A 27,994-nucleotide genomic window follows, 5' to 3' on the forward strand; every position below is an offset into this window, starting at 1 on the left:
AGGTCCCCATTGGCCGAGAGTCTCCGAAGAGGCGGGGAGGGGGATGGCGCACGCAGAGAAGAGCAAAATAGAAGGGCGGAGCCGGCACGGTCACGTGCTCAGGGCGGGAAATCCGACCGCACGTCCTGCCGGAGTCCTTGACCTCCGAGGAACCGTGGCTTGGGAAGCTGCCCTTCTTCTGCTCGCCCGCTAGGTCGGTATATCCAAGTGATCGCATAGACCAGCTTTCTCACGGGGCGGACACCCAGTCCCCAGCCACCTGGGTGGTTCACAGACACCCCACCCCTCCTGCCCCCCAAAACCCTAGCCGCTCCGGACAACAAGCCGCGACCTAGTCAGTCCCTTCTTTATTAAAGGTTGTCAAGCTGTACACGGTCCCCCACCCTATTCCGCTGTAAGTTCGGCTGCGTATTTCAACCGTTCACCCGCAGCGGACCCGAGCTGGGGGAGAGGGGCAGGGGTGGGAGGGGAGGGAAAGGAGTTGGGTCCCAGCATGCAGTGCGGCAGCCCAAAGCCGAGGGCAAAGCCATCCTGTCGCCCCTCCATCCCCCTCTCGGGACAGCGGGATGCAGGCCAGAGCGCTCTTGCTGGGAGACAGCCAGCCGAGGTCACACTCCGGCCCTTTCCATCCCATGTGCAGGTGGTACGGGGTACAATAAGCAGCAATGGGGGCCAGGAAGGCCGCAAGTCTCCCAGGGGCCCATCCTAAAAAGTTGGAGAGGACAGCAAATCCCTGCTGTCCATCCCTGCTCCACAGTTTAGAAACCTTCCTTCTTAGTGTCAAAAGATAGCATGAGGGGAGCTGGGAGCTAAAGCCTCCACACCAACACAAAGCAAAAGCTGAACAGAAGGGGGGAGCAAGGGAACAGAAGGGGAGCAAGTGGCAAACATGCCAGTGATAAATGTGCAGGAAGCAGGGGAGAGGTGAGCAGGCTGCAGCACTGGGAGAGAACTGGGGGTGAGGTAAGGGCCACAGCCTGAGCTGCTCATCTGTTCAGGGGTGGGGAGGGAGGCTACAGAGGTTGAGGGTCCAGACCCAACCTCCCCACTCCACAGTTGGCACACGTTCTCCCTGCTTGGCAGCTTCTGGGGTGGGCAGTCCTCTGGAGACTTGCAGGGGTGGGTGCAAAGGTGGCAGTACTGGGGCTGGGCTGGGGACCAGTTTCTAGCACCACACTCTGAGCCAAGGGGGGTCCTGGGGATGAGGCTAGAGTCCCATGTGCCCTGTTTCCTAGGCCCCCTGTCTCTCTCCTGGGGCTGTGGCGAGCCCAGCATTGGCACCTCCCTTGGCCAGGCACGGACACACAAACAATACACGCATGGAGCCAGGCAGCACTCGGGAGCCCTCCATGACGGACGGATGGGGTGGCAGGGCAGCAATGGCCTCCATCCTGGGGCACAGGGACCCTCCTCTGGGATAGCAGGGCAACGATGGCCTCCATCCTGAGGCATAGGACCCTCCTCCGCCTCGTCTATACCTGTGGAGAGAAATGGGTTGGTTATGGAGCTGGTCTTCAGCAATCTGCTTCCACAACAGAAGCCTGGAGATAAAGGAAAAGGAAAATTTGATTCTGAGGCAGGTAAGCAAAGGAAAAATCGAGTCCTGGGTTTCACAGTTGGTGAGGGAGAGAAGACAGTCTACTTTGGAGGAGAAGTTGCAGCGTCTGTGCACAGGAGGCCACCTCCCTTCACATGAGAAGCTTGACCTCAGCCTGGAAGTTACTACTTCTGGCTGTCGGTTTCGGGTCTTGGAGCCCTTACCTTGTGCACCTGAGGGGGGAGCTCATCCTCTGAGCCCTCTTCGGGCACAGGCTCCGGGTGCCTTGATGCTGACTGCCCATCTTCAGCCCATCCTCCCAGGGGCAGCCGAGAGAAGTGAGAGGGAGCCCGGGGCACTGTGCCAGGATCTACAGACACAAGTGAGTACTCTTAGTGTGCACACAGACAGGAATGAAGAGATGGGCTCTGGGGCTGCTGGGGGAGTTGGAGGCGCCGGGGAGGGACTAGTCTCCTTGGGTCTGGTCCCTCTGACCTCTCTCCTCCCCTAGAGGCCCCAGAAGGACCACTCTTCCCTGAAGGCTCTGTCTCTTCTGCACCCCCAGTGCATACCTGTGATGCCTCCGTAGCGCCTCTGGAAGCCCCCCTGCAGGGCAGTGGTCTCAGGAGCTCCAGGCCGGGGTGCAGCACAGGGATAGCTTGCAGAGCGGGGGATAGGCTGGGCCCGGGCCCCTTCTCCCCCCTCTTCAGGGGCACTCTCCCCACTCTCATCGCTCTCCCGGCGGTGCCACACATGCCGCTCAGGTTCAGCCTGGGCTTGCTGCTTGTGGAGCTGAGAAGTGGGGGATTCGTTAGTTGGGGACAGAAAGTGAAAGTCGCTCAGTCGCGTCTGACTCTTTGCGACCCCATGGACTGTACAGTCTGTGGAATTCTCCAGGCCAGGATACTGGAGTGGGTAGCCTTTTCCTTCTCCAGGGGATCTCCCAATCCAGGGATTGAACCCAGGTCTCCCTCATTGCAGGTGGATTCTTTACCTGCTGAGCCACAAAGGAAGCAGTTGGAGACAGAATAATATCTGAAATAGTTACCCTCCACAATGGTATTGGCCAGTTCTGATTTATATTGCCTCATCTAGAACTACTCACCAAGAGTACCTGTTATGTTAATAACATGTAACATACATGTGATGTTTTACAAGTTAAATTCTCAGCAGATTCCTGGAACAAGCCTATGCATAGATTGTAATGGCTCTCATTTTCCCCAGTCATTTGATTCCAGAATAAATTGTTTGTGAATTTAAGTGCCAGGAGCTCTTTCAGGTGCTGGGGATACAGCAGTAAACAAAATAGACAAAAACCCCAACTCCCTGGGGCTTATATACTTGGATGGAGTGGGGGGAGATAGACAATAAACAAATAAATAAGGAAAAAATACCAGTGTCAGATGATGCTAAATGCTATGGAAAGAAAAACAGAACTGGAAGATTCAGGAGGGTAGGCAAGGGAGGCTTTTACTCAGGGTGGCCAGAGATGGTATCACAGCGTGGGAAAGAGCAGACCTGAATGAGAAAGAGGGAGCCATGTGGATATGTCAGGGAAGTGGATTCTTAGCAGGGGAAACCACAAGTGTGGAAAAGCCCTGGGTGAAAGTAAGCTTGGCTGAAAAGGATAGGAAGAGGAAATATGCGGGAATGGAAATTGCAGAGCAGGTAAATGGCAGAGAAGGGATTCGAGCCCATGTTTTGCTTTTCCACGTCTAAAACCCTCTATTCTATTTTCAGCCGCCACCTTGGTTCTACACCCCTGCCCCTTCCTGCCCACTCACCTGGTGCATGTAGAGGGCATGTAGGCTCATCTCAGTGGATGCATATTCTGACAGCACCAGGCTCTGCAGTTGGCCTTCCCACACGCTGCTCCCGGAACTGGCTGTCCTGGCATCCACCCTGTCCCCCATGCCAGCACAGACAGCAGTCATCAACATTTCTGAGACTTGCACAAACTGCTGGGGGCTACTGCCATGCCCTCCCCTCTCGGCCCACTGCTACTCACCCAGAGCCTGTCATGGTGCTGGGAGCCCTGCCCGTGGGAGCCTGACCAGGCTGCAGAGGCGAGAAGGAGCGCAGAGCAGAGGCGACTTCAGCCCTGTGCCTGGAGCCCTGCAGGTCTCTAGGCAGAGGGGGGCCCCGGCAGGATGAGCCAGCTACCACATTTGCAATAAGGCTCAGCGGCTGTGAATAAAAGGGGTGGTAGAATTCTCAGAGCACAAGGAGGCCTCTGGGTCCCCCAGGACTCTGCACATTAGGACCCAGTGGCACAGACTGAATGAACAGAGAGAAGGAAACCAACAGGAGGGTGGACCCTTCTGCCCCACACCCTCAAGTCCCAGCTCCTGGCGTCCACTCTGCCCATCATCTCCCAGTCCCTAGGAACGCACCTCAGACTCGGATTGTAAGGACTGGATGGACGTAAAGAGGGCATTTTCCGGGAGCAGGCCCCCTTGGGCAAGGCCAGCAGCTGCTCCGTCCCGCTGAACTTGCTCCTTGAGGAAACCTAGGAAGGCCGTGCTCTCACGTGGTGGCTGCCAGCCAGGGTTGGTGATGGCAAAGTGCATGAGTGACAACTCTGTCTTCCCATCCTCGGCCTGCTGGTACACTGAGGCCTCCGTCTGCCCACCGGACAGCCACTGCACAAGGGAGGCTGCAGTGAGCAGGACTGGCCCCTTACAGAAGCCCTTTTGGTACCTTTCCTGAAGTGGAGGGGGGAGGCCTTGCCTCTGGAGGACAGAGACCACAATGCACTACTGTATCTCATCCGGGGGCCCTAGTGGCTGCCCTACAAGTAGCCACATACTGTGCTAGCTGCTTGGTTTGTGCCTTTCTCAGGGGAGCTTGGCCAAGGATGCAAGTTTAAGGCTATAATCCAGTCTAGGCTCCTGCTTACAAAGCCGTGTGTGCCCTGGTGCAGGGCTGCCACTCTGTGATTCACTGGCTCAGAAGGGGTATCTCTTTGCAGTTTGTCCCAAAATGCTGTATAGGCCAGCATCGCCTCTGGCCAACTGCCCCCCTCCTTTCCTAATACCTGGGGATGCCCATGCTGGCGAACATCCATCTGCGCGAAGGAGCAGGTGTCCCCAACACCAACAACCTCCACAGTGAAATTGCGGAAGAAGTCTATAATCTCCAGGGCCCTCGGGCGCAGGCAGAAGATGAGGATGAGAGGTGTGACAATGGGGCTCAGTAACTCCTCCAGGATGAACACCTAGAGAGGAAGAAAGGGACTGAGGTCACAAGAGAGCAGGAGGGAGACCAGCCCTGGGCACCGAGCTGTCAGCCAGTCTCTAGCAGGCCCTGACTCCAACTCCACTCACTGCCTTGTACTGGAAGAGCTGGGCAAACTCGTCCCGGGTCTGCGAGCGGTGGGCATTACCCTGCCAGTGGTCAGGCATGTAGTGGATGTGAGCGAGGATCACGCGGAGCAGCTGCTCAGGGCAGAACACCATGTGCTGGTCCGGGATAAAGGACCTGGTAGGATCAGGGCCATGGTGAGATGGAAGCCCTTCCTGGAAATGACAGGCAGCCTGCTCCCCCCCTGCTGCCCTGGCCCACCTGCACACGGTCACGGTGACCCCCAGGAGTGTGACGGTAGTGAGGACGTGTTCCACAGCCAGCACGTCTTCATCATAGATGGTGAGGGCAATAAGCACGGCCAGGATGGAGCCAGCGAAGAAGGCGCAGTTCTTGGCCAGCAGTGTCAGCAGTGGTGACAAGAAGCAATTCATGTACTTGGATGCGGGCTTGTAGCCTCGGTTGAGGCGGGACTGCAGCTCGTGCTCCAGCTCGTTGAAGTGGCGGAGGTAGCAGCGACCGTAGAGTGACCAGCAGCGCGCACCCAGGGCACCCGGCTCCCGCTTGAGCACCTCGGCATAACTGAAGAAGGCGTAGAGGATCTGCCAGATGAGGATGAGGGGGCACAGCAGGAAGTTGGCAATGCCGATCCATAGGATGCGGTTGCTGAGGCGCTGGGCCAACTCCAGCCGTTGCCCCCCACGTTTATACTCAGCCTTGAGGCTCCATTCATTGAGAAAAAGAGAGCCAGGTCCCCAGAAGAGGATCAGCTCGAAGTTGTACTTGAGGCCCCGGGTGAAGAAGACAACCTCCCCGAGACCCGGCAGGCGGAAGCGCAGGGGCAGGAGGGACTTGTTCACCAGCGCCACCATGTAGTTCTGGAACCGGAGGATGCGGTGGTAGATGTCCAGCTCTGTTAACTCACGCTTGTGGATGCAGATCTGGTGCTCCTTCTGGGTCTGCACAATCCGGGCCTGCACTTCTTGCCATGTGCAATATGGAAGTGCCGACTGGGGTGGGGAAGAGACGGGGGATGGAAGGCGGGGTGGTTGCCTCAGCCCCTTGCCCTCCATGAGCTGTGAGGCTCAGGGGTCCTTGGGAGCCTTTAAGTAGACCCTGCCTGACCTACCAAGGATGGAGGAAGTTGCCTGATGCCCAGGAATATACCCCACCCTTCCCAGGCTGTGGAAGACATCCTGGACTGTGGTGCTAATTGCCCAACTTCCCAGTCTCACCATGGGGATGCGCAGAGCATGCAGGTAGAAGGAGTGGATCTCCCAGTAGCAGCAAATGTTATAGATAAACTTGATGAGCCGGTGGACCCAGAAGACACCAGCGATGACCAGGATGGTGATAAGGGAGCCATTTTCCTGAATCCTGGTGGGGGAACAGGGAAGGGGAGGAAGAGTGGCCTGAGGCCTCTGGGCAGAAATGCTGCTGTCCTGAAGGATTTGGAGAGGCTGAGCCTGTGTTCTGGGGAATGTTACTGCCTCACATCCCATCCCCCACCTGCTAGCTGAACTACAGGCTCTAGTTCCCTCTGACCTGCAGTGCTTACCTGGCACTACAGACCTGGGCAGGCAGAAAGGCATCTGGCAGAGTGACCTTGACAGGCTCAGTCGGGTGAAGACTGTGGTTCACCATCTTGTTGGCGAATAGGATGTCATAGTCCACACAGCTGACCAGGAAGGTGGTGAAGGCAACCACAAAGAGGAACTGCCTGGGTAGTTGGGCAGAGGGGGTGCGGTCTGAGAGTCAGAGAGACACCAGTGAAATAACCGGGAATAAGTGAGAGTCTGGAAGTGGCAGACCAAGACTAGGGAGCAGCCTCTGGAGAAATGGAGGGCCTCTCTCTACTGCTTGGCCCCGGGAGACCCAAAGCAGCACCTATTTTTGGCTCTTAGCTTCAGGCAGAATCAGCCTGCTTTTCTATCTCATGGTAATCTCTGCCACCACTCACTCTTTCAAAGGTCTTAGACTGTGGTCTCTGGTCCCCAGTCCCTGATTTCCTGTTGAGATTGTAGAACCCCTTTGCAGGTTTTCCACCCCTTTACTCTTTGGCAAAGCCATATGGCTCCTTCCTCCCAGAAGGCCCTCTACTCAGCAGTAGGTCTAAGGTACATCCAAGGCAGAACAGAGGCATTTTTCTCAAGTAAGCATCTGGCATGATACCTCCTGACGGAGCCATGCTCATTCTACTGGAGCTCTGATGAGTCTGACTTCTCTTTGTGGAAGAGATAGGACTTGGAAAGCCTTCCTTATAAGGGTGATTAAAAAAGATAAGTCTGTAAAACGTGGTGCCACACTTAGCCTTAAACTATAAAGGTTTGCACTTTTGAGCCTTGCACCTAGTTGCACTGGCAGTTTGGGCCAGGGGTTGAGCTCAGAGACAGGAAACACTGTGATGTGTTCCTTCACCACATCATCCGTCCCTTGTACTTACATGAGCTCAAAGATCTCCCCGATGAGCATACAAGTGAAACCATTCTTCTGGTGTAGATTATAAACGTGTAATTGTTAAGAAAAAGTGGTCAGTAGAGACAGCAAATAAGAGCACAGACTTTGGTGTCATGTACCTGAGATGAAGTCCTGGCTCTCTGACTTTCGAGCCGTGTGACTTTGGCCAAGTTACTTAACTCTCTAAGCTCTGTCTATAGTAGTATAATAGCACTTGTCTTATAGGATCGTTAGGTCTGAGATAGCGCATGTAAAGTATTTAACACAGAACTGACACAAAGTCAAAAGACAATAATTATTATGATTATTAGCATACCATCAAGAGAATCACCCTTAGAGAGGTTCCTTATAAATTAATACTACAAAGTACAATGCACATGGCTCTTAATAGATGTGGGATATCATTATTTATAACTGTCATTATTTCCCTAGCCTCTACTTAAGCTCAAGGTGCACTCCACTCCCCTTTGAGGGATTAGAGCCAAACCCACACCAAGTTCTTCCCCTCAAGGAGCCTGGCTTAGAGAGGGGCTGAAGGTTCAAGAGCTCCAACACAGAGACACAAAGGATATTCGAGAGAAGAAGAGGTCAAGGTTTTCGATGTGGTGCCAAGGTGCTGTGGGTACAGGAGCAGAGATGTCAGAGCCCCAAAGAAATGGAAGCCCCTTGCTCCCTCAGCGTCCCTCCACCAATTCTCCCCCCAAGTCCCAGTTCTGGCTGTCATGTCCAGGAACTCACACTTGCTCCCCTCAGGGACATGCACCAACAGGTCCTCCTCTCCAGGGGGTGAATCGCTGTAGGAGGCCTCTAGGCGCTGGTATTCAGTGTCAAACTGTGCCATCACCACCGCCCCCTGTCCACCCTGTCCACCTGTGGGCACAGAGGAAAGAGAGACGCAGGTTCAGACCTTCTGCTGTCATCTTCCCTGCCTACTAGAACAGAAATGAACGAGAAAGAATCCTTGGGCTTGGTCTCCACTACTAGTCGTCTTGGATCAAAGGCAGAGGGAGTAGTAACCCAAGGAAAGCATTATGCTCAGGGCTTGGGAGGCCCTCACTGACCAATGCGGTCAGTCATTACTGTAGTCTTTACTGAGTGTCTACTGAGGCCTTGCTGGCCTGAAGACAGACTCTGCCCCTTTATGGGGTGGGGCAGCAGGGTCTGTTTCATCTTCTATTCAGTGGAGAGAAGGGGCCCTCCCACTCCCCTCCTAGAGAAACCCTGGTCTCCCAAGAGACTAGCAGTTTGGAAGCACTTTGTAAACAGAAGTTTGAGATAAGCACATGGCCCTACCAGCTCCATGGACAGTGTCAGCTCCACTCCAGCCCTCGATGCCCTGGCTCTGCAGCTGCTGGAGGAGAAGGTGTCAGGCCCCAGAGAGTGGGGAGTGGGAATAGAAATAAACCCAATGCTACCACTCCCCCCCTGCCCCCCAAACCCCCCCTACCCCCACTCAGGAGAAGCCAAGCAAGGGGCAGGGAGGCTGCAGTGGGAAAGAGGCACCCCTCCTAGCCTAAGGCTATGCACACTTCCTCTGGTTGTGCTATATGAGGCCACTCATTCAACTCTAGGGTCCCATGCTGTGGCTTAATGAACCTGCAGAGACTGAGTCTGTACAGGGCTGGACTGTTCTCCATGCCCCACCTCAGCCTGAGGAATCAGGTGGACCTTCCCGGGTCCACAAGGTCCCAAACCCAAAACCCAAGGAGAGAGTCTCTCTTAAAAAGGAGCTGCCCTTGCTTCCTTAGCAAACACCCAGCAGGCAGGCAAAGTTCCTAGATGGGATATCCTGACTGGGTCAGTGTAGACCCAGATACTGGGTCAGTGTAGACCCAGATCCTGGCTCAACTGTGGGTTCCCTTGGTCCTGGAGACAGGCATGATCTAGGTGGCACTCACCCAGTCAGTGCAGACCTTGAAGCTGTGGAGCACTGCCCAGCCTGGCCCCAGTGGGGTTCCCCAGGTTAGTGAGAGCCCTGGATCCTAAGATCCTCAGGGAACTCACCACTCACTGGGTCAGTGTAGACCCAGGGCCCATAGAGCCCCTGTCAGCCGGGCCCGGGCTCAGGGGTTCCTGCGGACGTTGGAAGAATCGAGCCAGTCCGACAGCCGATACACCCAGCTGAGCCCGGTTGCCTTTCTACACCCAGCTGCCACGACCCGAGCCCAGCGCGCCCCCAGACCGCCCGGCCCCAGGCCAAGGGCTCGGCTCCCAACAGCGGACAATCTTGCGCGCGGCCCCGCCGCTCACGCGCGCCCCCGTCCGCGCGACCCCGCTATCAAAACATTCCGGCTGCGCGCCTCCGCCCCGCCCGCGGTGCCCCTTCCCCCGTTACCCACCGCAAGTCCGCTTAGGACTCCGCGGGCATACCTGGCCAGGCCCGACACGGATCGTGAGATTTCGGTAACCGGGCTCGCGTTTCACCACAGGAACGGTCACCCGGGTGATTCCAGGGGCTCCGTCGGCTTCACTGGGCTCGGCCCGACCGGGAGCGCTAGGCCCGGCGTCTGCCACTCACTGTCAGACGCAGTTAGCCTGACCAATGAACGTGGGGGTGGAGACACGATGGCCAATGCTCGGCGTCCGAGGCGGGACTAAAAGCTAGAGGCGGGCCCTGGAAGTCAGGGAACCAATTGCACGCTCTACGTGGGGCGGGGCTCAGATGCAGCCAATGCCTTTTGTCCTCTTCGCTACCCCGTAGTGACGAGTTTGTTAAGGTATTGCAAAAATCTGGGTTTCGGACTGTAGATTTCCCGTACCTCTCTGCTCCTTCTGACCTTAAGTGCAGCTTCTGCGGGCGGGGGCGCGTCCACGCGGTGTAGTCACTGCTGGAACTCACCGCACGGGTAACGAGGAGAGGTTGGTTAAGGGACCTTGGTGATTTTAACTCTGCTGGAGTCGATTTGGTTGCTGAATTCGCGCCCATTTCACTCTTGTGTGGTCCGAGACTGCGGATTTGAGAAAGCAGGCTGGGATCACGTATTAACCTTGGGCCCACCCCTGGTACCCGGGTGAGTGGCCGTGGTGCCTTGCGGAGTAGGGGAAACGAAGTCACGCTGGCTGGGGAGGCGGCATAGGACGTTGCTTTGGGAAGCTGTTTCTTAACCACCTTTCTGCTCCAGCAGCTGCTTCTAAGTAGATTTCTGTTCAGCCATGTCGCCGGCTCCAGCTGCAGCCCAGGCTCCTGTGTCGGTCTCCCTGTTTGACCTCAGCACGGATGCTCCGGTCCTTCAGGGCCTGCGCCTGGTGAGCCACTTTCCCGAGGAGGCCTTGGCCCAGGCTCTGCAGACTTCCTGTCCAGGTATCTGGGAAGGTGTGGGGCGGACCCGTAAGAGATATGACAGGACACTTTGGAGCTTATTGCTCCTCCAGGGAACACATTCTTATTGGTGTTTCCCAGCTTAGGAGCTCTTGTTGACATCTTCCACTGGATAAAATTTATCAGCTCCCAACTGCAGAGTGTTTGTTTTTTACTTTTACGCTGAAGTTTGTGTATATTTTTCTTAACTGTTAGGAATTTAAGGCAACATTTGTACATGTTTTCTGATTAAAAAAAATATATTTCACTCGATCGCTGGATTTCTAGAACAGGCTCCTGAATTGTCTCCAAGCAAATCTCTTGCCATTGCTTATGCCTCATCACATTAACACCACTGCCTGCAAAAACACTTCACTCTTCCTTGATATCACCCAAATTTAACTATTCCAATCAAATCATTCCTTCTTGCTGAATATAGAATAACTTACTGTTGGTTTCATCCTACTTGAGTTTGACTGTTTTCTTATACTTTAAAAAAAAAACCCAACTGCACACTGTAATTGGAAATATAAGCTAAAAAGATGGTAGTGGGGAAGAGTTATTTGCACAGTTTAAAAATAATCTTAACCTTACCAGAAACCATTCACTGGTGGCTCAGATAGTAAAGAATCTGCTTGCAATGTGGGAGACCCAGGTTCAATCCCTGTGTCGGGAAGATCTGGAGAAGGGCGTGGCAACCCACTTCAGTGTTCTGCCTGGAGAATTTCATGGACAGAGGATCCTGGTGGGCTGCAGTCCATGTGATTGCAAACAGTCAGACATGACTGAGCGACTAACACTTTCACTTTCAGGATTCCTCTAAACAATCCCTGTTGTTAATATACATACAGTGTTTATATTCTTCCTATATATATCTTTTTAGAAGCATATTTATTCTATAAAGTGATTGCTGTGTCATTTATTTCATGATTACTAGATTGTTAAATTCCTTGAAGGCAATGACATGCCATCTCTCTCATTTGTATCTGCTGCTTTGTATATCAGACACTGAATGTAATCCTAGATAGTGTGGATTTGGGCCCCCTTTCTACCTCTGTTTACCCTCCCCTTTAGGTTCAGAGGAGCAAATAAGCCCAGAAAGAAGACCACTCCAGGGTCCTCTGGATATTTCAGAGAAGTTGTTTTGTTCAACCTGTGACCAGGTCTTCCAGAACCACCAGGAACAGGTAAAAGACCAGGTGCAGAGCTAAATGTGGAAGCAAAAATGTCATGGTTGGGGAAAAGAGGTAGAAATTTGTTTTTAATGAAGGTCTACATTAACTAAGGAAGTTAGTATTACCTGGTCATACTTCATGGAGTTCTTTCTTAGGTCTTGGGTACCATAAAAGGCTGGGTCAGGCATATTTCCACATTGTTCTTCCCTCTTTGTCTCATACCAGAGGGAACATTACAAGCTTGACTGGCATCGGTTTAACCTAAAGCAGCGTCTCAAGGACAAGCCTCTCTTGTCTGCCCTGGACTTTGAAAAGCAGAGTTCCACAGGTGATGACTGGTGGGAGAGCATGTGCGAATCAGTCATGGGGATGGAGAAAGACCCTAGCTGAGGAGCTTGAAGAAAGGTCAAAGATGGGGTACCAAGCTTTCTTAACTTTTGTTGTTCTCAGGCGATCTTTCCAGCATCTCAGGATCAGAAGACTCAGACTCAGACAGTGAGGAGGACCTGCAGATACTGGATGAGGAGAGGGCTGACTTGGAGAAGCCTACGCGACCCCGAGGCTTCCACCCCCATCGGGTTCTTTTCCAGAATGCCCAGGGCCAGTTTCTTTATGCCTATCGCTGTGTCCTAGGCCCTCGCCAGGCAAGTGCCAGCACACGTTGTGTGGTCAGCCCCAGCCTTCTGTACACTCGGCCTAGATTTCCCCTCAGCACAGTCTATTTCTTACTTCTTCCCTTCCTTCCTGTTCAGGGTGGGTGTCACACTTGATGGCACAGTCTTGAACTGGCCTGAATCTTACAAGGGTCAAGTGGAGTGGAATTCAATTTGGAAATAGACGGATCTAGGTTGGAATTTTGGTTCTCCTACTTGATCTTGACTACCTCTGCAAGCCTCCAATTTTCGTATTTATAAAATGGAGACAATAATGGAGCTGTCGTATCAAAAGAGATGCTGCCTGTGAATCACGTGGCACTGGCACTTGTTTCTTACTCCCAGCAAGTGCCACAGAGATGCTTGTGCTGCTCCTGTGTCTCCAGGTGCCCCTTGAAGAACCAGAACTGCTGCTTCAGAACCTGCAGAGTGGAGGTCCCAGGGACTGTGTGGTGCTCATGGCTGCTGCTGGGCACTTTGCTGGTGCCATTTTCCAAGGGTGAGAGGGTGCTGCATGGGGCAAGGATGGAATGAATCCTGTTAGTCTGGGAGCACCATCTGATTTCCAGTACTGAGTCTGTGCTGTCTACAGACGAGAAGTGTTGACACACAAAAGCTTTCACCGCTACACAGTGCGGGCCAAGCGGGGCACAGCGCAGGGGCTCCGGGACGCGCGGCATGCAGCTGCTGCCTCTGCTGGGGCCAGTCTGAGGCGCTACAATGAAGCCGCACTCTATAAGGTGAGTCATGTGTCCATGTCTGGTGCGCCTCTAATCCCCACTTCTCTCCTCTTGACTGATTAAATGGTACAGCAGGGAGGCTGGCTTCTGTATACTATCTTTGTTCTTTCTGGGTAGATGAAGGTAGAATGGGGTGGATGCCCAGGAGTCTTAATCCTCTCATTCTCCACCCCCCATTCCCTGCACGTCATCTGAACATCATCTGTGGGTCAGTTTTTGGTTGGAAGTTTAAAAGTAGCAAGTGAAGAATTACAGAGCTGAGTCATTGTCTTCTCTAGGAAGTTCGTGACCTGCTGGCAGGGCCAGACTGGGCTAAGGCACTGGAGGAAGCTGGGACAATATTGCTGCGTGCCCCCCGCTCTGGCCGGTCCTTGTTCTTCGGGGGCCGTGAGGCTCCCCTGCGCCGGGGTGATCCCCGACTTTGGGATATCCCCCTCGCTACCCGAAGACCCACCTTCCAAGAGCTACAGCGTGTACTCCATAAGCTGACCACGTTATATGTCCATGGTGAGCTTTCTTTCTAGATCTCCATATGCCCCAAATGTTCCACCCACGCCTGGGGTTCTCATTCATGCATCCAGATGGTTTTCTAGTGCTCGACTGCAGTCTGATGACATTTCCATTGACAGAAACCTGAGCTGGCTTCTCCTCAGCTAAATTTAAGAACCATCTTTGTTTTATGGCAGGAGAAGACCCCCGGGAGACAGACAAGTTGGATTTACCTCAGACACACCGGAAGAGAGTGAAAGAAAGGAAGGCTATCGAGGAAGAAAGAAAGGTCCCCAGTGATGAAAATGAAGCACTCGGGCAAAACGAGGAAGCTCCCAAACAGGGTTTGTACACCATCTGGCAATTGTCAGGTCTCTCTCTGGGGGTCTGTCCTAGAAATGCAGTGGTAAATCCCCTACTGTCATAGCTTTATCCACTTCCCTATTTATAAGTAAGCCCTTACATACTCCCACCACTGCCACCCCCCGCCGCCCCGCAAACAGACACATCTGTTCAGTATGTGGTAGCAATTACTTAAATATGTTTTGGGATTTTTCCAAATCTCCTATCATCTCTTTTGTTCACTGATGTATCTCTAGTTCTTAGAAAAGTCTTAGCATGAAGTCGATGCTTGGACATGTGTTGTGTGGATCTTAACATAATTTACTTGCCTCCTTGGACGCACTGGTTTGGAGCTAGGGCTTGCTTCCCCTGCTGCAGACTGTCACCTGCATGGTTGTCAGCTGCTCCAGGCTCCTCTGCTGACTACCCTAAGGCTGTCATGGGAATGTCCAGGGACTCTCGTCCCTGAATAGCTTCTTCTGGGCCTGCCCTTACTGGGGCTGTGAGCCTCATTTCTTCACATTGATACTAATGGCTTCAGCTCTTGATATGCTATTTTATCTTGGGTGACAAAATACAAACAATTTTATTTCAAGTGATCTGGATTATCTCGCTGTGTACATTCTTAGGCATCTGGGGCAGCCCACACCCTTCTACCCTCTGCTTATTCCTTAGATGGATCTAACATAGCAAATTTTTTCCCCTAGGATTAGAGTCAGAAGGAGAGGATGGCTCCCAGGTAGAGTTGGAGCTAGTAGAGGTGACCCTGGGAACGCTGGATCTTCGTGAGTTTGAGGTATTTCCCAAGCAAAGGAGGAGAAAAAGGAATAAGAGGGAGAGAAAGCAAGACCTGGAGTCTGGGGTACAAATGACTCTTTCCCAGCAACCAAAGGAAGATGAGGCCCTTTCAGGGTCAGCCCCTTTGGGGCCTCCCTGGGATGAGGCCACGTCCCCCGGTCAGCCGGAGCTCTGGGATGTGCTTCTAGCTGCTTGCTGAGCTGGAGATGTGGGGATGCTGAAGGACCGGCTCACTGCCAGCCCCCTAGACCCTGGAGTTCTGCCTCTGCTCACTGCCCCCTTGGGCTCCGGTGGCTTCACTCTCCTGCACGCAGCAGCCGCAGCTGGGAGAGGCTCAGTGGTTCGCCTGCTGCTGGAGGCAGGTGCGGACCCCACTGTGCAGTAAGTGAGGTCCTCATGCCGATCCCTGCTAGGGTACAGAGGATGATCAGGACGCTAATATTGGCCTTGCCTACTTGACAATATTTCCCCTTGGTCTGCTTGGGCAACATTGGGAGGTGCAGCAGGCAAACGGAACCTGTTTTGGGGGTTTTCGCACCTAGGGATTCCCAAGCTCGGCCACCGTATACAGTTGCAGCTGACAGATCAACACGCAATGAGTTCCGGAGGTTCATGGAGAAGAATCCAGATGCTTACGATTACAGCAAAGCTCAGGTCAGCTGAAGAAGGAAGCAGCAGAGTGGGGAGGCATCAGAGATGCTGGCTAGATCTTTTCTACTCTCCTACAGTCCTATCAAGGATAGTTTGTACAGATCTTTACCTTAAGCTTTCCTGGAAATCCTCCAGGTGCCGGGGCCGCTAACAGCAGAAATGGAGGCACGGCAGGCCACTCGGAGAAGGGAGCAGAAGGCAGCCCGGCGGCACCGGGAGGAGCAGCAGAGGAAGCGGCAGGAGCAGGAGAAGCAGGAGCGAGAAGAGCAGCGGCGATTTGCTGCCCTCAGTGACCGGGAGAAGGTGAGGCTGGGGCTTCTTCCTTCCACAGCAACACTTCCCCAGAGGTCTGATCGCTTCCCCGGTGTGCAGCCGTCACTTCCTGGACACACTCTCCACCACTGAGGCCTTGTGCTTAACACGGCTTCTCCTCCCCTCAGAGAGCTCTTGCTGCAGAGCGCCGACTCGCTGCCCAGTTGGCAGCCCCCAACCCTCAGACCTCCGACCCTGCCGTCACCGTCAGCAATATTCCGTATGTGGAGGGGGCAGGTGTGGGGGTGGGCTGTGATGTGGGCGGGGCCATTCTGGACAAGTAGAGCAAGTGCTGCTCTGTGTTCAGAAAGGCTGTTGAGGGGATTTGAGATGTTTGGGGAACCTCTGGAATAAAAACAGAAGTAACAGGAGGGTGGGTGGGGAAGGCTTGGATTGGAACGTTTCTGGGATTCCTCTCCAGCCGATTTCTCCCTCTTATTCAGACGCTGCTGGAGTTGTGGGATGTCTCTCCAAGGCCTTGTTCCTTTTCACTACCTTGACTTCTCCTTCTGCTCCACACGCTGCCTCCGGGATCACCGCTGTCGGGCTGGGAAGCCCTCTTCCTGATCTCTTACTGCTCCATCTGGGGCCAGTGCTAGGCCCTGAGAGGGCACATCCCCACTGGCCCTAGGCTGCTGCTTCCCCCACAAAACCAGAGAGTGTTTGGAAGATTAGGGTGAAGGACGTTCAGGAACCAGGGCAAAGACAGGGCCACAGAGGTGTGTGGAGCTGGTACTGTCTCTGGAACTTTAATCACAATAAAGTTTGGCAAGGAAACTGCTCTCGTACTTCCATTCAGGCCTGTGGCCTTTGTTTCCTTACGGTCAGCATGGCTAGCATGAAGGGATCCTGCCCACTGCACTCGTCCCAGGTCCACGGATTACCTTTCCTTCAGTGCCCACTTAACTCCATTGGCTCAGAGGCACCTGAGAGGGAATAGATGTACGTCCTGTGTTTCGTGCTATTGAGGATGGGCCTGTCCAGGAACTGAATTTGGGGCTGAGGAGGCACGTTTTCTAGCTCCAGCAACGTGATTCTATTGTGGGTTCCCCTGGGAAACAGCAGGGGTCTTGGCACATACAGGGTCTGCTGCGGCCCCCGCTTTGTCCAGTAGCGGCCCAGGTTAAACCCATTGATCCAGACTTGGCCCTGGGGGGTAGAGGAAAAGAAAGGATCAGCTCTCAGAGGGGTAGAATTATCCCCTTGCTGGGGGGTGGGGGGGTTCCTAATCAGAGGAATAATTTGTGCTCTCCCTTCTTCCATGGTTTTCCCCTCTTACCACCCTACCTCTCACCCCACCCCCACCATCAGCAATACCTTCGTCCATCCAGGTAGAAACAGAAATGTGTCCCCGCCTGAGTTTAAAATTGGGAAGGTGGTAGAGTAGAAGGTGGGGCCAGAGGGGGCCTGAGGATGTGAGCTTTTCAGTGGCTGGATGGGAAACCACCATTTGACAAGATTATCAACTTTCAGGGGGAACATCATCCACTGGGTAAGGACTGTCTGCCCGAGAATTGGTGGCTGTAACAGGCCCTGTGAAGAAGGCAAATGAAAATTCATCATTCACTAAGTTCTAAGGCCAGACTGCTGCTACTCAAGCCCTGGGATGCACCTAGTGGCCATGTCCAGATCCCCCACCAGCTGCTGCTTTGCTCTCTAAGCCCTAAGGCTGTAGCTCTTCCTTTAGGCCCTTATCTTTTCTAGGGAGTTCAGTAAAGAAGAGTATAGGGGCGAGGGACTGGGCAAAGCGAGCTCACCTTGAAGTCACTGCTGTTAGACCCAAAACTGAGCCTCCCCATGTTCTCCAGCAGGACATCCAGTTTGTCCCCTACTTTCCCCATCAAAAATACGTTATGTTTCATGTTTCGTTCCAAAACACCCTGAAACACCTGTGGATGAGAGTATCTGTGAAAGGGAGTGGCTCAGCATCTAGCTTGTGGCCACCACCCAGGAAGCTACATTAGGGCACTATTATTTAGAGGGCAAAGAGAACATAGCCCTTCTGTCAGTTCCTTCTAGAACCTTATCCTTTGTCAAACTCTTCCTCATCCCAGCTTATCCTCTGCAAATGTGAGCAGGCAGTGGGAAAAGGTAGATACCAGAAACTTTGCTGGGGAGGAAAGGAAATGGGCTCACAAGCTAGCCTGGAATTAGGTTCTCACCCCATCCACCATCACGTAGGCACGGTCATGGACTCCATTGTTTGGCACCCAGAGTTGTGTTGGCTCAGAAACAGTATAGGTCAGATAGGTCCGATACAACATATAGCCATGGACCTAGGTGTGGAAGAACGAGTAAATGAGATGTACTGAGAGACAAGAAAGGATACTGTGGGGAAGATGCAGAACTGAGGGGACCCTTGGTAGAGCTGTTGGTGGATTATGCTTTACCTGGTTGACAGCCTCAAAGGTCATTGGCAAGATTGAATGAATGGGCCCTTGGGGGCATAGCAAGTCTAAGAAATCCAGCAAATTCCCATCCTGTTAGAATAAGGGGAAAGGATCAGAATACAAGGGAACTTTCAGAATAGAGGGCAGGACAGGCTGGGCAGAAACAGAGAATAATGGGGAGGAGCTTACCAGGTGTAGGGTCAAAGGTCCAAGCTTCATCTTGGGGCTGGGGGGAGGTAAAGGTCCCAAGGGAACTTCCTGGAACTGAGCCCAAATTCTCTCAGGAGCCATAGGAAAAGCACACAAAGGAACCCTATTCCAACACTAGTGCAGGGCTCTTAACCCGGGGTCCAGGGAAGGACTTCAGGGGTCATGAAGGTTCTCTAACATGGTATGTATTTGTATCTCCCCAGGAAGTCCCACCTGAATAAGTGAGAAATGCTGCAATAGGCTGCTCAGAGGGTTTTGTGGTTCAGACAACAATCACTGCCTTAGGGGCACCCCTCCCCCTAAATTCGTAAAAGTCTTTGGCACTTAATGAAGTGGTAGGGCACCTTGCTGATGACATTTCGAATAGCAAGAAGCTTGGGTGTGGGGTCCCCAGCTTCGGATATGGGTGCGTCGTAGTCATAGCTGGTAGTAATTGGAAGAAAGCGTCCCTTCTCATCAGCACCTAGTCAAACCAATTTAATTAATTCAATGCATCTTTCAGATGATAGGCACTAAGCAAAGAAATTCATGCAGAGAATTTTGCTCTCAGAAGGGGCGGTGGTAGCCATATCCAGCTTCTAGACATCCTAATCCATACATTCCTCAGACTCTTTAATTCCTTGCTGCCTCCCTGCCTCCACCCCAGAGACCGCCTAGACTCACCATTCCAGTATCCAAAGTTGGTACCTCCATGGAACATGTACCTGAAGTGGGGAAGAGTGGGGGGAAAGGCAAAAGCTGACCCATTGAATCTTAACCTTCATCCCCAACACCCAGTTACAGATTTTATGTTGGCCCCAGTGCCTCCAGTTACATGTTCACACTGGCTCCCAACTTGAGCATTTTCTCTAGTCCTTTGGTTACAGCTGGAACGGAGCGTGTGGAGTGATTCTGACCCCAGTAATCCAGCCAGCCTGTGTAGTACTCAGAGTTCACCTAGAGCATGAAGTGAAAGGAGCTGTGAGCAAGATGGGACCTGAGCACACTCGTTCCCCACACTGCCTCTTGCTTTGATTGGCCTCCCCTCTGGCTCCTCACCAGGGGCCCACGGGGTTCATACTTCCGAAGCAGGCCAAAGATCTTGGTCATGTTGTCAGCTGCAGAAAGGAGGCAAAGGTGCAAGGTAAGCAACATGAAACAGGTGCCCCTTCCCCAGACTTCATTCTGAACCCTTGCTTGGGAGACCTGGGCCAAAATCTACAGTGGTATAGAGTCCCTGGAGGGAGCCACATTTGAGTCCTTCAGGCCCATCTGTGGTGAAGAGCAAGATCTTGTCTCCCAGCAGCGCTCGGAAGAGCCCAGCTAGGTGCCTCATGTAGCTCACGTCGCAGGCTCTGTAGCTACCATATTCATTCTCCACCTGCCCGGGGAAAGGAAAAGTGGAGGTCAGCTCTGAGGTGGAGAAATTAAGGGCACTGGCACCTCCTTCCCCTAGCCCAGTCAACTTTCCACTGGTACCTGAATGCTAATGATGTTGCCCCCATTGTGGTAGAGCCATGGATATATCCTGGGCAGCAAGACCTTGAACCAGGAGTCCACTGCGGCAAGGAAGTCTAGAGGAAGAAGCAGTGCTCAGCTCGTTAGGGCACTGCCACCTCCTTGGCCCCCACCCCTAGCATCAGTGCTAGCATCCTGAGTGCCACCTCAGCTCGGGGAAGCACTGTGTGTCATCCCACTTGTCCATAACTCCGTCTGGGAAGCAGTGACCTGTCAGAGGAAACTCTGAACCCTAAGCACTTGAATATTTGCATGGCAATGAAGTTTGAGCACAGGACACAAAGCAGTGAGAATTCATTTTTTAAATATCAGGAAAAAAATATTAAAACACATCACGTAGAGCTATTACATAACCATATATAATATACACTTGAGATCGCTATGAAGTAGTGTGCACGCATGTGTGCTCCATCGCGTCTGACTCTTTGTGACCCCATGGACTCTAGGGGTTACAGGCTCCCACCAGACTCAGTTATGAAGTAGCATGGGAATTCACAAAATTGTAGAATATCTGACCTGCACCCTGATGGAACTGCCAGTTCAGGACATTTAAGTCAGCAAATGAAAGATCACTATATGAGGTGGCATGCCTTTAGTTCTCAACTCCTGTTGGTGATTTTTGTTGACTCACCCCCAGGGTCTTCATGCATGACCTCTGCCTCCTTACCTAGGCAACTCCAACTCAGGCTTCAGGTCTCAACTTACATTTCACTTCCCCAAGAAAACCTCTGATATCCTAGAGGAGGGTAGATTCCCCCTGTTACACTCTTTCACATCACCTCATACTCCCTTTTCAAGTGCTTAAGAAATTAAAATTAAGTGTGTGTGTCTGTAATTGTTTCCTGTCGGTCTCCCCTACTAGTGAGCAGGAACCTTGTCTGTCAGGCTCATTGGCTGCATCCTTGTCATTGAGGACAATGCCTAGCAGATAGCAGACTCTCAAAGTTGGAGTCAATGAAAGACATTTTAGAGGCTATCTTTACACTTTTAAAACATTCAATTTCTTTACATTTTGTGTTCTGTATAAAGGAGGGCCAGGTTGCACTGCCTCCTTTAATCCAAGCATACATTAAATCGCATCCCTTAGAATGATAAAAATTTAACATGACAAGAACTATTGTTTTTCCCCCAAATGTTGATCTTTTGCCACCCCTAGTCTTCTCTGTCTTCCCTAAGTCAGTGAGTGGCACCACCATCTTGACTGGCTGGACGCTTGATTCCTTTCTCTCCTCATCCTACCCACACTGTTCCCCCACCCCTCCGCCACCACCCTTTCTCATCAACATCTGTCAGCTGAGTCCTGTTGACCTTTACCTCCAACCTATAGCTCATTTCTGCCCTCTTCTTTGCATTTCCACTACTATCACAACCAGGAGCCATCTCTCTCCTCAACTATGATCACAGTCTCCCAGTTAAGTTTCTCCACCTCTACCCTTGCTCCCCTCAATCCATTTTCCACATCCAGGCTAATGTAATCTGAAAACAAATCAGATAATTTTGGTTAAACTCTTTCAATGACTTTCTGTTGTGCTTATAATAAAAGGCAAACCCCTTACAGTGGTCCTGCATTAACACTCACTATATTGCTCCAATTTCTCATACTACTCTCCTTTACCCGCTGTGCTCCATCCATGCTGGCCTCACTCATGCCAGTGTTCTGTCCTACCTCTGGGCCTTAAAACACACCATACCTGGGAATTCCCTGTGGTCTAGTAGTTAGGACTCCGAGCTTTCACTGCCAAGGGGCCAGGTTCAATCCCTCATCTGAACCATGATCCCACAAGACTCACAGCACAGCCCTCCCCCCAGAAAAGTATACCATTCCATCTACCTGGTCATTCTGACTTCACTCTTCATATGACCAGTGCTTTCCCTTTCCTAGAGTAACTGAAATGTCATCTCAGAAAAGCCTTTTCTGGCTTTCCTACCTAAAAGAGGCCCTGTTATTCACTATCTCAACTCCTTGTCCATTTTCTTGTGTAGTATTTTAAAAATAATCTTATATAGGTTTTGGGTGTGTGTTTTAAACTAATGTTTCTTCCACCCTGAATCTGTCTGGTCCCCCAGTTCCCCGCGTGCTGCTGGGCATGATTAAAACAGTAAATAATTGGAATGAATGATCTCTGTTTTGGGTACCCAAATGACCCATTTTGTTGTTGTTTGCTTTTTTCTGAGTCCAGTCTATTTTCTCTACCCACCTGGATCTGAGGTTCTCAGATGAATTTTAGGTTTTCGAAGCAACCAGGCTGGGAGACCCCCCTGAGACAAACATAAAGACAACAAAAAAGTGAGTGGACTTTGTTGTCTGAGACTGGAATAGGGTAGGTAAGAAGGGAGGGAGTTGAGGGTAGTGATGGAAGTGGCCCTAGAGTGGGAGCACATGGGAAGCTTTGCTTCTATTCCTTCTCCAACTAACTCACCATCTCCCACTCTGCACAGATGTAAGGTCCTGGTCTCAGTATGACCAACAGGTTGGCTAAAGTTGCCTCTTTCAGAAATGCAAAGAGGTCACGGCTGCCATTAAAGTTATAGACCCCAGGCTCTGGTTCATGGTAGTTCCAGGGCACATAACTGAAAAAGGAAGAGGTTAACAGGGCCCAAGACAGGGAGAAGCCAGGGAGGCCAAGGGGCTCAGGCCTGCAGGAATCTCCAGGAAGCTGTGGGAAGGAGGTCCTGGCCCTCCCCCTTTTCCACCCTTGGCAGGGAAGCGCTGGAGCTACAATCCTCATACCCAGTCGGTCTTTCTGTCCTGATCCCCTTATTAACAGCATGGTAGGAGGAGTGAATCCCACCCTTCCATGGCTCTCACGAGCACTTCTTACAACTGTACTACGTTGAGGCCACTCATTCGCATCTTGAAAAGCCGGTCTGCCCAAAGTACCCGCGGTACCCGAAAGTAGTGCAGGCTGCCAGACACGTAGCGGAACGGGGCCCCGTCCAGGAGGAATCTGTTATGGTTCCGATCCACTACGAACGACCGAGTGTCTGCCTGTAAGGGGAGAGACCATGCTCACAGTGGGCTTGAGTCCGGGGTCAGCATCTGCCAAGAGCAGAGGAGATGAAACTAGTCCTTCCCAGTATTTTGTTGTTTTCACTTTCACTCTCTCCTCCGCCAGATCCGACCCTCTCTCACCGCACCCAGCGGCTGGTTCGATTCTCCCATCCTACCTGGGGCAGCAGCAGCGTCAGGAGCGGGAGCAGCAGGGAGGGAAGGCAGAGAGGGTTCTTGGGAGCCATGGCGCTTTCGGGGCTCTTCCAGTCAGAGACACTAGTCCGACCGTCACGTGGCAGATTCCTGGGAGAAAACCTCAGCGAGCAAGTGGGCGGAGACCACCGCAAGCTGCAAGGCGATTAGCCTGGACTTTGTCTCCAGCCTGCAGCTATCTGCTACTCTACTAGTTTGTAAAATCCTCTATATCTTGCTACTGGTTCATGAACCAGCTTCATCAACATTACCTGGGAGCTTGTTAGAAATGCAGAGTCTCAGACCCTACCTCAGACCTGTAGAATCAGAATTTGTATTTTAACAAGATTTCCGGGTGCCCTGAGCACATTCAGGATTGAGAAGTAGTTCTCTGTTACATTGAGCCCCTGAGGATGGGGAGAGCCTTGTCTATCCTGAGTCCTCTGCTGCTATCACAGGGTCCAGTACACAGCAGGTTAAATCTAGATGAATGTCAGATCCAGGTTCAGACCCAAGGGAAACCAGAGGATATCTTCTCAGTATATGAAAGGGGAGTGGGAGTTGGGATGGGGATCAGGTTACAAGAGCAATCTTCTTCCTAGAGAATCCTGTCCTGTTTCAACAAAAGAGACCATCTAGGCCATCCTATCGTCTTTGGATGTGCGCCCCTTTCCAATTTACCCCTGCCTGGGCAAGAGACATCAAGGTTCCGAGGTTTGGGAATTTGTGAATTTCCATCACTCACTGCCTTCACAGTCCCAAGCCTGGGATGTGAAGACCAGGGTAATAATAATAGTTACTATTGTTACTTCTGCTTATGGACACTACTCAGGGCTATGCATCAAACGCTATAGTAAGCACTTCACCTCTCATTTAATCTTCAAACAACTCCATGAAGTAGATAATAATCTCCATTTTACAGATGAGGTGATTGAAGGATAGAAATATTAGCCTGTTAACAAGGTCACATAACCAGTTTAGTAGAGCTGGGATTTGAATGAGGCAGTCTGGCCTCAGAGTTCATGCATTTAACTTTAGGTACTCTTACACCTATTTTACAGTTAGGGAAAGTGAGGTTCCTAGAGGTTAAGTAATTTGTCCAGGCTATTAAGATTCAGACCCTAGTCTAGTTCAAGAGCCTGAGCTCTTAACTACTGAGACTACGGTAATAGGATACAGGCCAGAGCCCCCAAGGTTGTACTGATCAGAACTGCAAAGGGGTCCAGGCTGCCAGCACCCGCCCCCTCTGAGCATCCACTTCCGGGCTGGACCCCAGTCGGCCACCCGGTGCACGGGAGGCATGACGCCTCCTACCTCTGGCATTGGGAGATGCAGGTCCTGGGGGCCTCGGGCCGAGCCCGGCTGTGCTCCCTTTTGACGTAGGTGCTTGCGTCTTGACCCCCACTGCAGGCCAGGTGTGGAACCCTCACCCGGGTCCTGGGACCCGTCCTCCCCCAGGCCTAACCCGCCCCCGGCCTCTCAGCTCCACGCCCCCACATCGTCCTAGTGCTCAGCGGTTGCTAGGATACTGCGGGCCGTTACAGCGGCGCAGACTGATGACGTAACTACCACTTCCGGTCCCTGGCACTTCCCTTCTGCTAAAGCCGGGTGAGTGCTGTATCCTGGCTGGCCCACCCAGACCGAGACCTGGAGTGGGCTTTGCAAGTGGTTGGTCCGGGCCTCGCACTTCTCCCCGGAACTACCCCGTGCCCTGCCTCTGCAGCCCAATGGGGTGTGCGAGTGAGGGGCCGCCTGAAGGTGGGCCGGGGTTGGAGGAAGTGCCCTGGGAGTCGCCGCGGGGCCTGGGGCTTTTTAAGGCACCTGACCCCAGCCTTCTTGGAGCGGGCGTTGCCAGGGCTTATTTTCTCTAGGTTCGGAGACCTGGGTCTGAGCGCTCACGTTGGCCCTTTAGGAGGTCTTCTGGATTGTACCCCTGCTATTCTTTTCCTTCCAGCATGATCTGCTGGAGCCCCAGCAACTTGCCTGAAAAAGACCACTCGACCTGGACGAACCCTTTGGCAGCTTCAGACCGTCCTTGAGGAGGATGACTGAGACAATATGGGCCACGCGCTTTGCATCTGCTCTCGGGGAACTGTCACCATTGACCATAAGCGCTACCTCTTCATCCATAAACTGGGGGAGGGGTGAGTGTTTTGGAAATCATTTAGTCCCAAGAGTTGTGGTTTTTGAAGGACAGCTGTCAGCACAGGATAGGGACACAGAGCCTCTAATTCACCGGACAGAGCCCAGCTCCTTGGTGGTCAAGAAAGTGGATTGTGGAACCAGTCTTCCTAGATTCACCATGTATGGCCTTGATAAGCCCTAGTTGCCTTATCTGCTTATTAGAGCTAATTGTGCTTCAATGGTGGGGCTGTGAGAACTAAATGAGATAATTCGTATCAAGTGTCTCCCCTATTGCCTGATTCATAGCACTTGATAAAGGTTGGCTGTTATTTATTTAATATTTATTGAAGCCCTGCATTAAGACCATAGGACCTAGAAAGTGACTGTCCTTGCTCTATGTTAATAATCTTCAGACTTCTTTTTAGTGTCACACCTTGGGAGTGGTGCTAGTAAATGGGAAAGACACCCCCCACCCCACCCCCACCCCCGCACTTCTCCCCAGGGAATTCCTCTGGATCCCAGCAGTATGGGAGATGACCTTGGTCCTTCACTGACCTCTTTGGCCCACAGTGGGTTCAGCTTTGTGGACCTAGTGGAGGGGTTGCATGATGGACAGTTCTACGCCCTGAAGCGAATCCTGTGTCATGAGCAGCAGGACCGGGAGGAGGCCCAACGAGAAGCAGACATGCATCGCCTCTTCCATCACCCCAACATCCTTCGCCTCGTGGCTTATTGTCTGAGAGAGCGAGGCACTAAACATGAGGCCTGGCTGCTGCTACCCTTCTTCAAGGTCAGAAAGTCTCCTGGCTATGGATGGGGTTGTAACAGAGCCGTGTGTGCCAAGGGCTATTATGAGCAGTCATGCACATTAGGAAGCAGAGGTCATGTTCTGGTTTGAGCATTTCAGATTTGGGGTTTAAGGAACCCACCTGGGGTGTAGGGTGTGTGGTGAAATTACTATAGACTCTGACATAGGGAAAGAATCAGGTCAGGGAGCGGAGGCTAAAAACATCAGCTGTGGGGAAACTTGTTTTGCAGAGAGGTACGCTGTGGAACGAGATAGAAAAGCTGAAGGACAAAGGCAACTTTTTGACTGAAGAGCAAATCATTCGACTGCTGCTGGGTATCTGCAGAGGCCTTGAGGCTATTCACGCCAAGGGTTATGCCCACAGGTCAGTGGGAGGCCCCATGTACTTGCTGGACAGAAAGGAAGAGCCTCATCAAGAGAAATGAGAGATCTCTGTGCTCTTCTCCAGGAACAGTCCCTGTGATTCTTTTACCCCTCTAGGATCCTGGCCTTCTGGTTCAGGGATGCTCATGGGTCATTTCTACTTCCCCGCAGGGACCTGAAACCCACCAATATCTTGCTTGGTGATGAGGGGCAGCCGGTTCTAATGGACTTGGGGTCCATGAATCAAGCATGCATCCACGTGGAGGGCTCCCGCCAGGCTCTGGCCCTCCAGGTAAAAGTTTCCAGAGTCCTTTGCCCACCTCTTCCCCATCCTCAACCCCTTCTGGTGCATGCCCCGGTTTGGTCACATGACCAAGACCTGTGCCCTGCTTCTGAGCTCTGGGGCCACTGTTCCAGGACTGGGCAGCCCAGCGGTGCACCATCTCCTACCGGGCCCCGGAGCTCTTTTCTGTGCAGAGCCACTGTGTCATCGATGAGCGGACTGATGTCTGGGTGAGGAGCATGTGGGTGAGAATGTGGGAGGGAAGGAGTGCTGCTCTGTGGCTGCTGTGAACTGGAGGAGCAAGTCTTTGGTTTCCAGTGCATGGGGCCCCAGGAAGCATGTATGTCCCCATCCCCCCTCAACTTCCTTCCTAGGAACTGTCACTGACACTACTCAGTTGCTCAGGAAGTGGTATAATCTTGCCCTTTGAGCAGGATAAGTATAACTAAATGTTAGGGCTGGAGGCAGCAGCTCAGCGCAAGATGCAGAGGCCTCCAGCTAACTGGCAGTTTCTCTGGGGCCCTGGTGGTGTCACGTGACTGAAGTTGGCATACTGTAGTCTCCTTTCACTACAGAATGAAACAGAGATGACTCCATTGGTCCCCTTCCAAGGAATAACCAAGTTATGCTCAGTCCCTAGGCTGTGTGCTATATGCCATGATGTTTGGGGAAGGCCCTTACGATATGGTGTTCCAGAAGGGTGACAGCGTGGCCCTTGCAGTGCAGAACCAGCTCAGCATCCCACAGAGTCCCAGGTGAGCTCTGAAAGGAGCAGGGGCACTCCGGGCTCCTCCCTTCCGTTTGCAGGGGTCAGAGCACAGGGGGCGGCCGCCCTCCTCACCCTCCCCTCCTCCTTCTGCAGGCATTCTTCAGCCTTACGGCAGCTGCTGACCTCAATGATGACTGTGGACCCCCAGCAGCGCCCTCACATTCCTCTGCTCCTGAGTCAGTTGGAGGTGCTGCAGACCCCGGCTCGGGATGAGCACACTACCCATATCTGAACAAACCTGTGGCCACACTGAGAAGGTGGCCCCCGTGCCTTGGCAAGGAGCCACCCTCCCTCAGTAGAATCTCCATCCATTCAGTCCAGGACCGTGCCCTTGTCACTGGGGGCAGCTAGGGGCTTGGCCTTCTGTCTCTGATTCTGCTCTCTCACCCCCAAGAGCAGTAACTGGACTGGAGGCCTGCCTAGGTGGGGGTGGGGGAGGGTGGGGGATGGGGAGAGGGGAACTGATAGAATATAGTCAAGGCTCTGAGCAGGACTGCTGAGCGTACATCATGATCTGCCTCCAAATCTGGGGGCAGGAGAATGTATAAAACAAGAATAAAGTGAAAGCAGCTTGGTGTGATCTTAGTCTCATTGTTCCTGGAGTGAGAGGA

At 52.6% G+C, this 27,994-nt stretch overlaps 4 protein-coding genes across 12 annotated transcripts; 2 read left to right on the plus strand and 2 right to left on the minus strand.

The window, feature by feature from the left end:
* Window positions 1-332: 332 nt before the first annotated feature.
* ATG9A (autophagy related 9A) lies at window positions 333-9,821 on the minus strand. 5 transcript variants are annotated; one of them, XM_070458671.1, is made up of 17 exons: window positions 9,668-9,821; window positions 9,196-9,370; window positions 8,591-8,645; window positions 8,036-8,167; window positions 7,870-7,913; window positions 7,284-7,348; window positions 6,399-6,560; window positions 6,076-6,217; window positions 5,102-5,850; window positions 4,864-5,017; window positions 4,575-4,754; window positions 3,931-4,179; window positions 3,546-3,724; window positions 3,322-3,439; window positions 2,110-2,329; window positions 1,762-1,907; window positions 333-1,478 (listed from the first exon to the last, which is right to left on the minus strand). In XM_070458671.1, exons 4-17 carry the CDS (start codon window positions 8,136-8,138, stop codon window positions 1,473-1,475), a joined length of 2,517 nt encoding a protein of 838 aa, XP_070314772.1. In that variant the 5' UTR covers window positions 8,139-8,167; window positions 8,591-8,645; window positions 9,196-9,370; window positions 9,668-9,821; the 3' UTR covers window positions 333-1,472. The 5 variants fall into 5 exon arrangements, with proteins under 5 accessions (XP_070314772.1, XP_070314771.1, XP_020760464.1 ...); XM_070458670.1 differs by having other exon boundaries at window positions 8,591-8,648; XM_020904805.2 differs by lacking the exon at window positions 9,196-9,370.
* Window positions 9,822-10,008: 187 nt separating this feature from the next.
* On the plus strand, window positions 10,009-16,532 carry ANKZF1 (ankyrin repeat and zinc finger peptidyl tRNA hydrolase 1). The gene is given in 13 exon segments (XM_070458672.1): window positions 10,009-10,598; window positions 11,670-11,782; window positions 11,996-12,098; window positions 12,221-12,414; window positions 12,810-12,922; window positions 13,016-13,163; window positions 13,442-13,670; window positions 13,850-13,996; window positions 14,702-15,173; window positions 15,335-15,446; window positions 15,579-15,746; window positions 15,884-15,975; window positions 16,199-16,532. Coding segments are annotated over 13 exon segments (2,163 nt in total). The 5' UTR covers window positions 10,009-10,450; the 3' UTR covers window positions 16,323-16,532.
* GLB1L (galactosidase beta 1 like) lies at window positions 16,480-24,490 on the minus strand. 2 transcript variants are annotated; one of them, XM_020904816.2, is made up of 17 exons: window positions 24,351-24,488; window positions 23,021-23,147; window positions 22,675-22,841; window positions 22,273-22,423; window positions 22,051-22,111; window positions 19,814-19,908; window positions 19,541-19,715; window positions 19,394-19,452; window positions 19,170-19,291; window positions 19,019-19,059; window positions 18,700-18,818; window positions 18,335-18,409; window positions 18,146-18,235; window positions 17,918-18,031; window positions 17,513-17,644; window positions 17,073-17,288; window positions 16,480-16,904 (listed from the first exon to the last, which is right to left on the minus strand). In XM_020904816.2, exons 2-17 carry the CDS (start codon window positions 23,087-23,089, stop codon window positions 16,647-16,649), a joined length of 1,944 nt encoding a protein of 647 aa, XP_020760475.2. In that variant the 5' UTR covers window positions 23,090-23,147; window positions 24,351-24,488; the 3' UTR covers window positions 16,480-16,646. The 2 variants fall into 2 exon arrangements, with proteins under 2 accessions (XP_020760475.2, XP_070314774.1); XM_070458673.1 differs by lacking the exon at window positions 17,513-17,644 and having other exon boundaries at window positions 24,351-24,490.
* Window positions 24,491-24,546: 56 nt separating this feature from the next.
* STK16 (serine/threonine kinase 16) lies at window positions 24,547-27,963 on the plus strand. Of its 4 annotated transcripts, none has more exons than XM_020904817.2 (8): window positions 24,547-24,644; window positions 24,991-25,180; window positions 25,731-25,950; window positions 26,199-26,332; window positions 26,503-26,623; window positions 26,749-26,844; window positions 27,248-27,369; window positions 27,477-27,963. In XM_020904817.2, the coding sequence occupies exons 2-8, from the start codon at window positions 25,095-25,097 to the stop codon at window positions 27,613-27,615; spliced, it is 918 nt and encodes a 305-aa protein (XP_020760476.1). In that variant the 5' UTR covers window positions 24,547-24,644; window positions 24,991-25,094; the 3' UTR covers window positions 27,616-27,963. The 4 variants fall into 4 exon arrangements, with proteins under 4 accessions (XP_020760476.1, XP_020760477.1, XP_020760478.1 ...); XM_020904818.2 differs by lacking the exon at window positions 24,547-24,644 and adding an exon at window positions 24,651-24,794; XM_020904819.2 differs by lacking the exon at window positions 24,547-24,644 and adding an exon at window positions 24,651-24,768.
* Window positions 27,964-27,994: the final 31 nt, after the last annotated feature.

Source organism: Odocoileus virginianus, chromosome 30, assembly GCF_023699985.2.
Source record: "Odocoileus virginianus isolate 20LAN1187 ecotype Illinois chromosome 30, Ovbor_1.2, whole genome shotgun sequence".
NCBI classification, from domain to species: Eukaryota; Metazoa; Chordata; class Mammalia; order Artiodactyla; family Cervidae; genus Odocoileus; species Odocoileus virginianus.

Coding starts and splice junctions, on each gene's coding strand:
- ATG9A (XM_020904805.2), bottom strand. CDS start 8,138: ATGGCACAGTTTGACACTGAATACCAGCGCCTAGAGGCCTCCTACAGC. Junction 6,561..7,283: donor GGGGAGATCTTTGAGCTCAT/GTAAGTACAAGG, acceptor CCAACTACCCAG/GCAGTTCCTCTTTGTGGTTG. Junction 4,180..4,574: donor GCCAGCATGGGCATCCCCAG/GTATTAGGAAAG, acceptor TCCCTTGTGCAG/TGGCTGTCCGGTGGGCAGAC.
- GLB1L (XM_020904816.2), bottom strand. CDS start 23,089: ATGGCTCCCAAGAACCCTCTCTGCCTTCCCTCCCTGCTGCTCCCGCTC. Junction 22,112..22,272: donor TCTGTGCAGAGTGGGAGATG/GTGAGTTAGTTG, acceptor TGTTTGTCTCAG/GGGGGTCTCCCAGCCTGGTT. Junction 18,236..18,334: donor GACCTTTGACCCTACACCTG/GTAAGCTCCTCC, acceptor TTATTCTAACAG/GATGGGAATTTGCTGGATTT.
- STK16 (XM_020904817.2), top strand. CDS start 25,095: ATGGGCCACGCGCTTTGCATCTGCTCTCGGGGAACTGTCACCATTGAC. Junction 26,333..26,502: donor GCCAAGGGTTATGCCCACAG/GTCAGTGGGAGG, acceptor ACTTCCCCGCAG/GGACCTGAAACCCACCAATA. Junction 27,370..27,476: donor AGCATCCCACAGAGTCCCAG/GTGAGCTCTGAA, acceptor CTCCTTCTGCAG/GCATTCTTCAGCCTTACGGC.